The 14,332-nt window shown below is 34.3% G+C and overlaps 1 protein-coding gene across 34 annotated transcripts in view; it reads right to left on the bottom strand.

Annotated features, from left to right (window-relative positions):
* NRCAM (neuronal cell adhesion molecule) overlaps positions 1 to 14,332 on the bottom strand; it is a 157,651-nt gene that overhangs the window by 29,856 nt on the left and 113,463 nt on the right. For 14 of the 34 annotated variants that reach the window (XM_086747885.1, XM_086747932.1, XM_086747901.1 and 11 more), the window contains 12 exons: positions 13,888 to 14,054; positions 13,657 to 13,804; positions 12,982 to 13,106; positions 12,072 to 12,101; positions 10,594 to 10,695; positions 7,402 to 7,599; positions 7,218 to 7,288; positions 6,113 to 6,338; positions 5,693 to 5,808; positions 2,305 to 2,509; positions 1,965 to 2,087; positions 760 to 936 (listed from right to left, as the gene is read on the bottom strand). In XM_086747885.1, coding sequence (XP_086604011.1) covers positions 760 to 936; positions 1,965 to 2,087; positions 2,305 to 2,509; positions 5,693 to 5,808; positions 6,113 to 6,338; positions 7,218 to 7,288; positions 7,402 to 7,599; positions 10,594 to 10,695; positions 12,072 to 12,101; positions 12,982 to 13,106; positions 13,657 to 13,804; positions 13,888 to 14,054 — 1,688 coding nt within the window. Of the gene's footprint in view, positions 1 to 750; positions 937 to 1,964; positions 2,088 to 2,304; positions 2,510 to 5,692; positions 5,809 to 6,112; positions 6,339 to 7,217; positions 7,289 to 7,401; positions 7,600 to 10,593; positions 10,696 to 12,071; positions 12,102 to 12,981; positions 13,107 to 13,656; positions 13,805 to 13,887; positions 14,055 to 14,332 lie in introns of all 34 variants that reach the window. The other 20 variants (XM_086747872.1, XM_086747927.1, XM_086747978.1 and 17 more) reach the window with 3 other exon arrangements.

Raw genomic sequence — 14,332 nt, 5'->3', positions numbered from 1 at the left:
TAGAGAAATCGCATTGCATACCAACGCATGTATGGCAATTTCCATAAACTATAATTTTACAAAGCATAAAAATACGTGAAAAGATGGAATCAAAATAGATTTTTAATATTAAGATGTGCAAAATCATAAAAGGCATTCCCCCCAAATTTCCCCTTTCCTTTAAATTACTCTTATTTTATTAGGCTTTCATATTTAAATAAATAGCATCTTCAACAAAAGAACTGCCAAAATCAGAGATCTAGAATGGCTATAAATGTAAAAATCAATAGTAACAGGATTGAACAATATACTTAAGAGTATTTAAATATTATACAATGTCACCAGTTACTTGGGGCTACAGATGACAAATTTATTTTTGCAGCTTTTTTGAAGATACAGTTTCTGCCAGTTCCGTAAAAAAAGTTTAGACCTCACAGAAGCTCTTGCATACTTCAAAAGAGAAATAATTTCACTTAAAATGTAAAGTTACATGAAACTTTGAAGACCAGAAAAGCCAAACTCCTAGATCTTGCAAGTTTATATCAAAAAGACAGGCTTTACACCTCTTTTGAGGCTTCCACTACAGCAGAAAAATCTTGCACATCTTTTCTTAGAAACTATTTAAAATCTTTTATTAGAGTATAATGCAGTTAAGGAAGCTCTAGAGAAAATTTTACTAGGGGCTGTTTCCTTAATAGAAGGAAGTAGTACAGATATTTTAAATAAAATTTCTAGTAGTTTTTAAACTCAATGGGTTTTCTGCATACATACCCATCTTACCTTCATCCATAATTGTTACTGCTTCCTCAGTTATCTGGCTTCCTGATCCAACTGAAGTTTGTGCATTAAAGTAAAACTTGTACCGTGTGCTGTAATTTAAATTTTTTAGTATCAAGCTGCTCTCATTGGCAGGAATTCTTATCTCTACCAGGGGACCTAGTTCATGTGTGTTGTTAACTGTTGTTACAAGAAAAAAGAAAAAAAAGAGTTAGTTAGGAAAATTGCCTACATTATCATTGTGTTAAACCAAGCTTTTTTTTTTGTTTGTTTGTATGTATTCATTTTGTTTGTCTGCTGCATTGTCCACTTCAGGTTATATGAATGATAATCTATAGTTCAAAAAGAAAGTCACTCTTGTGTAAAAAGAACCTATGTGAGGGGCTAAAATTCAACAGGGAAAAAGGAAACACCTACAAGTCTTCCAGGTTCAAGTTCCATTCTCGTACGTATCTGAATCCAAGGCAACCGAGTCCACATCAAATCATCTGAACTTACACACATTTGAAACACTGATCACCAAAAAATTCTGAAACTCTAGCTGCCTTATAATAAATTCAGTGTGCTTAGGAAAAAAAAATACTGAAGTGACTTGTATCTAATGCCAAGGAACAGTGGAAGTTGGTAAGTGGAAGAAAACAAAGTTCCTTGTCTTGTCCATGGAAACAAATTTCTTAATTTCCAGTGTCACTGGTGACAAATTTCTGGGTAAGTAAGCAGTGGCATGGGGATCCTAAGGAAGTGATTTATGGCTCTGATAATGAGTAAATAGCACATTTACAAATTTTTTATTTTAAAATTAAAATGCCATGAAAATCGAAGAAGCAGACAATAATATAATTGGATGTATTTTGATCTACTTCTAATTATATTTTCTCAGCAGTTAGAATATAGGATTGATAAGTGGTAGCATATTGCTTCTGACTTAGCTGTCAATTACATGTAGGATTTCACTTCCATTTTCTGTGAAGCACAGTTTGAAGAAATAACAGTAACAGAAAAATGCTAACCTCGTTCCTGAGCAAGTGAAGTTTTCCAAACACAGTCATCTATATTGTCAAAATACATTCATCTTTTTCAAACTTGACATCTACAATGCTATCACATCTTTCATACAGTATAAATGTAACAATTTTTTCTTAACAAATGGATTGCTATTTGGTAGACATATTGTCTAAATTAGAGTTATATACTCATAATAAACTTACTTGGCTGAAACTTCAGTATATATGATGTCAAAACACCATTTGGATGGATAGGTGAACCCCACTCCAGAGTCAGAGAGTCCAACGTTGGGTTAATAATCTTCAAAAAGGAGGGTGAGCTAGGAACTTTTAAGAAGAATATACAATAAATAGAAAGTAGTTATATTAACTTTAAACAGCTTAAACTTAAAACAGCTAATGAATTAATTCTTAAGAATATTACTGTATTGAGCGAGATTATTATTTTATGATGTTCAAGATGCAAATTCAGAAATTATACCCTTAGCGTTCTATTTCTGAATATACCACATTTAGTTTATTCTCCAGCTTTCTCATTTCATACCTCCTTCAGGGGTCTTAAATACTTTGTCTGGGCTTGCTGGTCCTTCTCCTTTACCATTAACAACTCTAACATTCAGCTTGTAAGAACTATATGGCTCCAACCCCGGCAACATTCCAAAAGTCTTGTTTCCTCTGAAAGTCAAGATATTTTTTTCTACATGCCGCCTACTCCTTCTGGATAGACTCTGCACTTTCCAGTAGTAAACCTAAAGACAAAAGAAAATCTACAGTGAGTGTTTAGGTGTTGTGACTTTACAAACTCTAAGATTTTTCGTAAGCATCCATTAATTAGAGGTAGGAATAACTGCCATTTTAATAAGCTCAGGTGAGACACAGGATAGAGCTTTCCTGCTCCAGAAACAGACCTTTTCCAGAAACAGTCATGTCTACACAACTGGGTGAAGACTATCACCTGCCAGTTCTGCCAATGCTCAAAGCCTGTTTTGACAAACTTCTGCTTTGGAACTGCATTAATATGTGATGGTTCTCATGTTAGCAAGTCCATCTGAGAGGGAGGACTCATGCATACCACCCATTCTTGCAGTGAGATTTCTACAAAGCTTCCAAAGCAGACTTGTACTTTGCCACCTTGTTATGTCACACCTCTGACCATGCTATTACCAGTGATGTGGAAGCCAAGCGGATACTTTTAAATGGGAAAGAAACCAAAAGATTTGTTTGAGCTGGAAAAACACACAAGTCTGAAAGAACTCTAAGGTTACAGTCATGGAATGATCTGTACCTAGGGAAGGAAGACTATTCCTCCATATATGTGACAGTTAGATCAGACCACAAAGCTGATTCTGGCATCCATTTTGCTGACTGAGTTTCTAAGAAACTACAGACGAGCCTCAGAGTTAACTACCTTAACTGCACTCTTTACTACACAGTCTCTCTGTTGCCCCTACAAAGACTTGTGTTACTCCTAGGATTGTCATCTTCAAATACATCAATATTCATTTTTCATAGCATAATTTTCATGCATGTATGATCACACACTAAAACTGATAAAGCAATGTACCTGGGTAAAATTCTGGTTCCATTAAGGCCAACTGCAGAACACCTCATTAATTAAGGAAGCTGGGTTTTCACATATGAATTTAAAGAAGGGAACTGTTAAGACTTACAAAGCCCAACTAGATAGCTTATAAAGCAATGTTACACTAACACCAGCTTTCTACTGCTAACAACATATCATTTCACTCTAATCACTGTGAAGTGCCACTCTGCTTTACATGGCTTGAGTTAATGTTTTTCAACACCACCAGCTGTCATCCTATAGCTCTCACCCTATCAGCTAATGAAGAAAGCTAAGGAAATCTTGAAGTGTTGGTGCTATTGAAACTCATCAGATATAGTTCACGATATTTTAAGAATCTTAGCTAGTAACTTTTCACAAAGCACTTTATTATAGTTGGGTCATCACTTGTCACTAGCCAGGCTGAAATTAAAAGTAAGTTTTAATAAGCTGGGTTTGATAAATAGTGATTTGGAAGAGGAATATGACAGTAAAAGAGACTGCATCACATTTTTCACATACTGTATTGAACAAGCACTGAATTCAGAAGAATAACAAATAAAAGTGGCAGCGGTAACAGTGAAAAGAACTCTTTTTAAAATTTCTTCTTAGGTTTGAAATGCTTTGTAGTACCACAGTATATCGAGTAATAGCTAGATTAATACAAGAGCAAAATATGAGTTATGTGCTGTAGACTGCTGCTAGTTGGATGCTGGCACTTGGCCTTGCTGAAGCTTATACAGTTAGCCTTGGCCCATTGATCTAGCCTGTCCAGAACCCTCTGCAGAGCCTTCCTACCCTCAAGCAGATCAACACTCCCACTCAATTTGGCGTTTTCTGCAAACTTACTGAGGGTGCACTCGATACTCTTGTCCACATCATTGATAAAGATATTAAACAGAACTTGCTCCAATACTGAGTCCTAGGGAACACCACTTGTGACCGGCCACCAACTGGATTTAAATCCATTCACCACAACTCTTTGGGCTTGGCCATCCAGTCAGTTTTTTATCTAGCAAAGAGTACGCCCATCCAAGCCATAAGCAGACAGCTTCTCCAGGAGAACGCTGTGAGAAATGGTGTCAAAGGCTTTACTAAAGTCTAGGTAGACAATATCCACAGCCTCTCCCTTGTCCACAAAGCGGGTCATCTTGTCATAGGAGGAAATAGATAGTCAAGCAGGACTTGCCTTTCACAAACCATAAATTCATGTGGTAACCAGCTGTAATGCATTCAAGTTTGGTTTCAATGCTCTTGAATGCTAGTCCTCCATTTTAAAAGTATGATGTACATTTATCCTCCTCCAAATATTCTTTACTTTCTTCATTTTTTCAAATATTTATTTTCCTCCTTTCTTTTAAACAGAAGTAATTTAAAGTAGTAATTTAAATTAGTCTGTCTTCTGAAGTAACCTAGTTCAGGCTGTATAACCAATCTCTTCTTTAGAATATATTTATTAGTATATTTGCAGAAGACCAAAGAAGTAATCATTTTTAATTTTCTTCTATTGCTGCATAGGAAGTCAGTATGTCCTGTTGTTCCACTCTTCCCTCCACAACCAGTCTACCATGCTTCTGCAGTTTTCACTCTTGAGTTTCTTCTGATGGGCTTCTAGTGCAACCTCTGAAGCAACTTTTGCGATCAGATTGTCCCTGTCCGCAGGGACACCAGTTCCCCCAGTTTCTAACCCTGAAGTCCTTCTGTCTCCCATTCTCTATTAATTGCAGTCTTTCGTCTCCAACACAGCCTTCTCAGTTATCATCAAAGTCAGCACATTCTCTTACATTAAGCTTCCTTCAATGTGAAAGAAGCTTACACTCCAAATGGATACACTCCAAATCTTCTGCCATATCCTATCTCCTTCAATTGAGCTTTTAAACTGATCTTTTTTTTCTGATCCCCAAAAAGACACTGCACACAGCATAAGCTAGCAAGTGGCCAGTTACTCAGAATTAAAGATGTGATTAATCGTACTATGGTAGAAAGTAGTAATCTTAGCATTATACCTAGAAGAGACTCCTACAAAAACTAGTTCTCCTCATGCTCTACATATCCTTTTGGAATAAGAGGTGTAAAACTATTACTATTTTTAAAAATCTATATAATATATGCAAACTTAATTGCAAACACATCCCATTTTTCTTCAAGTGACTTTCTCCTGTCACAGGAGGCTACTTCTACAAGGCTAGAACACTGCTGAACGTAAAATGAATGGTATTAATGCTGTTGCTCTTGTCAGTAAAACTTGTGAGCTCAGTGAAAAGCAAGAGTCCTCTTATATCTCAGTTACTTCAGTCTGTATACAGCTTCATATAGGAAGAATGATCTGTTTTAATGAACAAAGAAACAGAAAGCTTTTGACTGTACTTACTTTGTAGCCTTGAAGGTGTCCTCGGACAGTTTTTAGTGGAACTGGGTCCCAATGCACCTTTGCTAATGTGCTGTTAATAACATGAACCTGCACATTGCCTGGAGCAACCATTGGCACTGTGTAGAAAGAATGCAACAAGTACCTAGTTAGAAAGAAACACCACACAAACATACTTTTTCAGAACGAGTCTTTGCATTGCACTCAAGGAGTAGGTTAAAATGTTCCTGTGTTAAAAAGCTGATCTGAGGATTAATACTACAGAGTATTAAGAAGTCTTATTGTCTCCAAATTACTTTATTTGAATTAAAAAAAAATAACTACTATCACCCTTTTCCAGTATTTTAGTATTTTAAATACCCATCTAGGTTACACATTTGTTTGCTTTTAAGTAGTACAATTGATTCAAACTACAAAACTTACAGTCTTCCCCTGAATGTCCAATCACCTCTGATGGCTCTGGTGCATATCCCAGGTCATTTAAAGCTTGTACTTTTATTTCATAGGGAACAAAAGTTGGTGTGCCAGACACAATGTATTTGGATACATTTGCAACTATAACAGACGTCCATTCATCATCAACATCTTTCTGACGCCAACTGACTTTGTACTGAAGCCCTGGTCCATTAGACTGAAAACCTTTTAAAGACTGAAATGAAAAGAAATATTTTAAAAAATATTCTGAAGCATCTGAAAAATCCAAAGTCACAAAGGAAATATACCGATTCTTATTCACAGTTTTACCGAAAATTTACCACTGTGCATGGTGACAGAGAAGCATTGCTGAAACCTCCAAGCTATGCAAATCAGCTTTTACAGGGGGTTAGTTCACTTGCTTTTCATTCACTAGTAAAAATCACATTGAATGATGATCCTGGTTAATTCTCATGCAACCATACATTGTGATTTCTGTATACATATTTTGTTTTCAATTATTTCTTAAGAAGTGGAAGAGGGAAAAACAGACTTACATCAACTCCCTATAAACAGTGTTCCCTAGACAATGTTTCTTGCCTGGGATGGGAAATCAGTTTTACATGGCTCTCCTTGAGCTCCTGTCACAATGGTAAGGGCATGACAAAGAAAAATTTTCCACAAAATTTTTTTAGTGGAAGAGTGCACAATAATCTCATTTATCATAAAAGGTGAAGGCAGAATTAGGATTCAGGTTAGAAGTTACTCTAAAAATAAGAATCTACTTGAGATAAAACACAATTTACATATTTAAGTTTTCCTAAATTGGCAGCAAAACATCCTGTATTACCAAATTAATGGCTTATCTCGAGAAATCACTCAAGGAAAATGTGGCACCCTAAAATTTTATTTTTGTCCATAATACATGTAGCTTTTCCCTGAAAATAAAGACAGGGAAATGTCTTGATTTTACTCTTTTCAATAATGTTTTAAGCAAGCTACACATTGGGTATTCTCATAGTGTGTTCACAATTAGATCATTATTATTTCTCTAAAAAGATACTACTCACAGACCTGAAAACAAACAAATGAAACCTCAAAAAACCAAACTTACCTCCCATGTTATTACCAAATTATCAGGTTCTGAGCCTACCCCTTGTACATTAGAAGGATTTTCATCAGGGCCTAAAAATAAAATATTTACATGTGAACAAGAATGACTATTGTTTTCATTTCAAGCAAATTCAACACCATTCATAGTATAAATCAATCAGTGGTAAGAGGGAATAGTTATTTACTTGCAGATTTTGTCAGGTACTGCTCAGATGGTTCACTTGGCTGACTTCTGCCAATCTCATTGACAGCTATCACACGGAATGAGTAGTTGACGTACGGAGACAACTTCAACTGTACTGTTGTCTGGGTTCCAGGAACTTCCGTCTGGTAATGCCATACCCCTGGTTCATGCAACCCATCTTCGTATTCAATCACAAACTCTGCAAACAGAAATTGAATCCAACTTTATGTCAAAACTTGCAACACCTGCCTAGATCAGTGTAGGCATTTCTGAACAGGCTAATCAGAAGGGAGGGATCCAATCAATATTTTTAAAAATCATGGAAATCGAAATATAAGTACATAAACCAGAAAAAAGATCTATAATGTGGATCCCAAAAATACTGTCTAGATAGAAATATAATAGAAACTTTCTTACTTTTATTATTTGGTATTCTTACTAATGCAGCTACCTGTCACATAACATGTTATTTCAAGAGCTGTCTCTCAGGTACTGGATTTTAGTGTAACAGGAACCCTTGAACTATAACAGCAAGAAAGTGGGACAAGATTGGAATTTTGATCTAAAAGTAATATTTGACTGACAAATATATTGGTCTTGCATGTGTCAAGCTGACAGTAAGTAGTACCTGTACAATATTAAAACTCTCTCAGTATTCAAATTTCCCCAATGAGATTGGCTGAGTGAAGAGCTATTTAAAGTCAAGAACCAACACTTGAGGAAGGTTTTTGAGAGCACTTTTCAGTATCTTCAAATTAAGTCAGGGAATGTATGCTCAGAAGCTAAATTTCTTGAGAGTCCTCTGTGTGAACATTACAATGATTACTGTTAAGACCCTACAGAGTACATAACCTCAGGGATAAACAGGATTTTAGAACTCCAAAAAGAAAATGATATTCATTATCAAAGACAAAAGGACATTTTTCTTCAGCTGTGAAACAGCAAAAAAAGCTTCCTGCTCTTAGGTATGAGATTTAAATTTAGAAACCCTTAAGAGGAACTGTTAGGATACAGGAAATAAATGGGAGAAGAATGCGTAGTCTGAGTACATTCCATGGAACCTTAAGTTTAGATATTCAAAATTTACTCGAGCATCAAACGTTTGTGTGACGTGTAACAAAAATTTTTCCCTATCTCATGTATAGGTGGGGACAAGAAGCCAGAATATGACTCAGAATATATCTTCTTGCACTACTAAAGAAATTCTGAGGGGCATCTAGAAAATGCTTTTAGAATAATAATTACAGTACCACATAGAAATAATCCCAAGAGTTTGAGGATCCAAGATGCTCAAGAAGTAAAATAGATGAATAGCACTAATCATAGTCTTCTGGACTCAAGGCTTGCAGATTTCATCCTGACCTGGGCTGTAAGGAAGAGGGAGAACTGGCCCCAAATTACTGCCTGAGTTATAGCTGGTATTGTATACTCAGAGATAAAGGTCTTGGGATGAGATGTTTTCTGGACCAAAGTCTTTGTTGAAAAGGTGAGAATATTACATGCTAAAACAAACAAACAAAAAAAAGCAAAACATCCATAAAGTTTTCACTACTGCTTTTTGCTTCCCTAGTAACTAGCATTCTGCCTGTAACTCTAGTAGAACAATTTATGGGAGACTTCAAGGAAAAACATTCTATTTGAGCTTTCAGAGAGAGTCTAGCATGTCAATCATATTATTTGTGTAAAGGGATCACTCATAATGAAGTGCTATCCTTGAGTCTTGATCTGCACTTTGAAATGACAGCAGCAGCAGTGGCAATTATAGGCTTACTCATGAAGGAAATGCCTTATTTTGCAGGCTCTCGGAGGACCATACAGCAATATAAATTGTATCATAATTAAAACCTGCATTATTTAGTCAGAAGAATTCAATATGCAGTATCAGAATGCATGCAATATCTTGCTTCTAGAAAAACTCTGCTATGAGCCAACACCACCTAGTATCAAGTCTTTTGAAACAGTGTGATCTCTCATTCCTATAGAAATGTAAGACTTCTGTCTTCTGGTCTGTAAAAAAGTGAAAATACTGACACAAGAGTATATGAATAAGCCATAACTTAAATACAATTCACCTATTTACATTAAACTTCCATATATTGTATTTTGTAAGGTATATTACTAGTTGATATACATCAGACTAGTCTGAAAATATTAAACTTCAGCAAAATCCCTCAGGGTTTCACTAAAATGCAATCAAAATCTTTGACATGTTCTGAAATTTGTGAAATTCTGTTTTTACAAAACTCCTTTCCAGGTGCCTGATCCTCATGGTTTGTGTTCAGTGTTGATACTGACCAGCATCAGACCCTGGAGAGCAACACTCAATAAGTCAGCCTAACTCATTCATTCCAAATATAATGTGTACACTGCTCTTGGTAACTTGTGGCAGTTATTAACTAAAAATACAGTGCATAAATAATTAAATAATCACATTAAGTTGCTCATAATAAAAAAGTTGCCCCAATAAATCTTTCTGATTCTATTATTTTTTTGAAAACAAACAGTAACATCCTTCTTTCTTCTTTCTAGATTCTCTGCTCAGTATAAGCAAGAGTATCTTTCATCATGTTCTACTGGAAGGAACCATAACACTTAAGATATTATATAATTTCCAGCCTCAAAAGTTTATAGATGTTTATTTTCTCTAACTTATAGACATGTTTTATTCCTTCAACCCTCTAGACTAGAAAAAATCCATAAAAACTATCTACCTTATATTTTAATGAAGAATAAGCTTCTATATCAGTAGTGACGGATAATCCCTAAAGATATTGGTAGTGATGCCATTTCAAATTCATGGGAATTACAAAAGAGTTAATGCAAGATGTTAGTAACTCTCTCCTTCAGAAGCACAAAACTAATGAACAGGTCTACTCTCTACATATTCACAAGACTGGACATTGTTGGACAGAGCTCTTATCAGTATCAACTTCTAAGTTAAGTAGTATAAGTTTTTGGATCAAAAGCCCAGCTTTTTAGGGCTGTAAACAAGTCTGCTAGCCTGCTTGTCTGTACAGTAGAGGACATTCACTGAATTTTTGTTATGTAAATAAATGGCAACTGTAGCGAATGAATTTACCATTCTTCCATCCTGCTCAGAAAATTTATCTCAGAACTCTTCGGAATCCGAGAACAGTTAACGGAATGCTGCTAATGGAATGCTGCTAACGTAATGCAATAGATACAAACATACTTGTAATGGGACTGTTATTTTCATCTCCTGGTATCCATGAGAGCTCAACGCTTCTTTCGAGCTGACCTGTCAGTTCCAAGTCAAAGGGTGGATTTGGCCGAGCTGTAAATGAAATGAACACAAAGTAAATAATCACATCACAATATGTAGTTTCATTTTTGAAAAAATCCTTACATTCCAATCAAAAGAATTCCACAAGTACAGCAGGACAGATCTACTCACTTACACAAGCATGATTTAATGACCAGTAGCATGCGATTGTTACAAAACAGAGATAAGATGGAGAACTGATGTGTCTGGAAACTTCTATACATTAACAAGAATCTATATTTGATTTTATTTACATCTGATTGCACTGTGGTATAAAAATATAATAAGATGCAAAGAAACATGAAATGCATGTTCAGTTTATCTTTGAATGATTATAGGTGGTTATCTATTGTAACTATAAATATTTAATAAAACGTGGAAAATAAAGAAGCATTCACATCAAAGAAACTTCTCTAAAATCACTACAAATATTTTGCTTGTGAATTCAAAACAAGTATAGTTCGCATAGAAACTAATTGCAAGTTACCAAGTAATTTATTTTTGCTGTTCTTTTTAAAAATCCTGAAATACAAAGCAAGCTGTTAATATACATCCTCATAATGCACAAAGATGCAATTGTCCATTCCAAATTGCTGAAAATAATTCATTATATGATTTGTTACACAAAAATAAAGGCTCATGAGTAGGCTCATTCAAGAATACATAAGTAATTTCACTGAATGTGACAGCACTTACATAAATGTGCTTGTCACTCATACTTGAAAGTGTTTTAGGCATATTATATTGCATTCTAAAATCCAAATTCAGCAAAAATGTTACCAAATTAAAGGCTGTATACTGAAATTTAAGACTCTACCTGACTGACAGATTTTTTTTTTTCATTTCAGGTTTAATTTTAAAATTTTATGATTGAATTTCATCACTCACAAACTAAGCTGTTCAATATGGTTGTATCCATTTTATGAGTGAAGTAAAATGTACACAAACTATGAAATGAAGTGAAACAGGCCTACAATGTGGTCATCAAAAGCAATGGCAAATCATACCATAGTTTGATTGGTGCAAGTTCTTTGATAGTGAATTAGCTTTCAATAAACAGGTGGATTTACCTTTTAGATATTTTGTTTATTATATTATGAATTTGCATTACAGTGTTCTCTATGAGAAAAACACTGTAATCAAACTTATTAAAAATAATTTATCTTTGAAAATGATTTATTCCCTAAAATACAAAGCAGTCTGCACTGTAAAATTCCAAAGTCCAGTACTCCACTAATGAAGCAGTTGGTAAAATGGAATGAAATCACACACACACACACACACACAGAGGAAAAAGGAAAAAAAAGAAAAGGTGTTGAGCTTTGCAATAGGCAAATGAGAACTATATCTGGCAGATGATGTAGAAAGATAACTTTTTATTAGTTTACCGTAAATGATAGCTGGAGTTGGGGGAGCAGCTGAAAAGAACATTAATATAAAGGATTTAATCAGTTAGTAGCCAAAGAAACAGAATATTGTAGGTAGTTAAAGACTATAATTATTAGAGACAAAGAAAACGTAACTTATTTAGAGGAAATAGTTGATTTAAAATAATACACTGATAATTTTTCACTGAAAAGTTATAAAAGAATTCTTGAATACTTTATGCATTTTTAATAAGGATAGATCAAGAAAAAAAATAAAGTAAACAATCTTACAGAAACTTTTAAGTAAGTACTAGATGTTTGGCATATGTCATTCCCGGATAGGCATAAGATCACAACAGAATTTTAAAAGACAAGCACACTTGACTTTGAAACGCAGCTTGAACTCACATAAGAATCATTCAGGGCATCATCTTAAAACTTTCTTACAAATTAGGAGAAGGGGTAAAGTAAGATTTTTTACAACAATCTGCAATCATAGAAACTTAACAGAGAGAACAAATTTAAAAAGAAAATCCTTCAAAAGTCATACAACCAAGCATTCTCAGTCTTTCTGAAGCATAATTTAGCTGCAAAAGAGATTCCTGAGATAACATATTTATATTCAAATACTTTGCAATACATAATCTATTGTGTTAGCTCAGATGTGATCCAAATAAAAACCTACACAGCATGGAACTGAATGTTTCCTGTAGCTACTGGTACCTTTTGTAAGTAGTTGATTCAAAGGCAAACTTTAGGACAAGACTATTTTTAAAAAATTGAAACGCATTTACAAATAGGTGACATTTCTTTCTCCTGTCCTAGAAACCAAAACTGTATTTGTGCTTTTTATTTTATAACTAATGTTGTTTTCATACTTAACAGTAATTAAACACAGTTTTGCTATCATAAAATTTGAGAGTATTCTTACCAACAACAGTAAGCACAGCACTTGCTGAAACACTGTCCAGAGTAGTATTAACTATGCAAGTGTATGTTCCATCATCTTTATCAGTTACATTCATAATGGTCAAGTTGTCTTTACCAACTAGAAACCTGTAAATACAATAGATTCAGCCATTCATTTTTCAATAACTAGTACTGTTATAAGAAACTTGCATAAGACATTATCAAATCCCATATACTTGTGTATTTCAGCAAATACCTAGACAGCAATGTAAACTAGGGACTACGTCAGTCTTTTCTACATTGCTTTTGACCATCTTTCCACAGTAACTGTCTATCCTAATGTGCTTTTATTTCCAAATATACTCAAAACAACTTTTAATTATCTGTGATGTAGAGCAAAACAGTCTTCCATTATCCCTTTGGTTTCTTATGCCAATTATCTTCTCCTTACAATTGATATACATAGTCAATTTGCACCAATAAAATTTTTTACATCTGATTTTATTTCAAATTCTATCTCAATATTTTCACCATGCTAGATAAGTCCTTTAGCCACTAGTTATGGGATAGTGATGATATTTATCAGTCTGCTTTAGAAAAAGTCAATAGGTCAATATGTTCCTTTCAAAGATCAGGAAAAGGAGCAGACAAAAGAAACTAGAAAATTAAAAGTAAAGGAAAAATATTTTGTCCATACCTTTCATCATCTGGCAGTTCACCATTGTCCTTCAACCATATAACAGTTGCTAATAAGGTAGAATCATGTTTTATTATACACTCAAATGAAACTTGGCCATATCTCTGAATCACTTTGTATTCTGGCTGTTTAATTATCATTGTTGGATCTGAAATTTAAAAATACTATTAGATATTTAGGAAGTCTGAAATTCTGTACCAACCTGTGATTAAAGAGTGATTGCTTTCTTACCTTTAACTTCCAATTGTACCTCATTTTGTATTTTTCCTAATTCATTCCTTGCTACACATGTGTATGTACCAGTACTATCCTTCTGAGCCACCGGAATTTCCAAGGTTCCATTGTCATGAAAAACGTATTCATTTCCACGCAAGATGCTACCTTTCACTCCCTTAAACCTTTATATAAAAAAATAATACAATTATTCAACATCATAGTTAAATTCTCCTGTATTTTTTTATCAGAAAATGCAAACTTGGGACTGCCACATTAGAAAATACAGACAGAATCACACAATGAAATTTAAACTTGACTCTGCAGGGATAACTTAACTGTTGTTACATTAAGTATATGTAATATTGTATTAGCATATTTGCATATATTTAAAAATACACTTTTAAATTTGTAAACAGAGTAAAAATAGTTTTAAAGCTTTAAATGTTTGTTTCCAGAGATA

This window comes from Chlamydotis macqueenii, chromosome 1 (assembly GCF_036417535.1).
Source record: "Chlamydotis macqueenii isolate bChlMac1 chromosome 1, bChlMac1.mat, whole genome shotgun sequence".
NCBI lineage: Eukaryota > Metazoa > Chordata > Aves > Otidiformes > Otididae > Chlamydotis > Chlamydotis macqueenii.
Note: the sequence above shows the minus strand (reverse complement) of the source record. Positions and strands in the feature narration are given on the sequence as shown.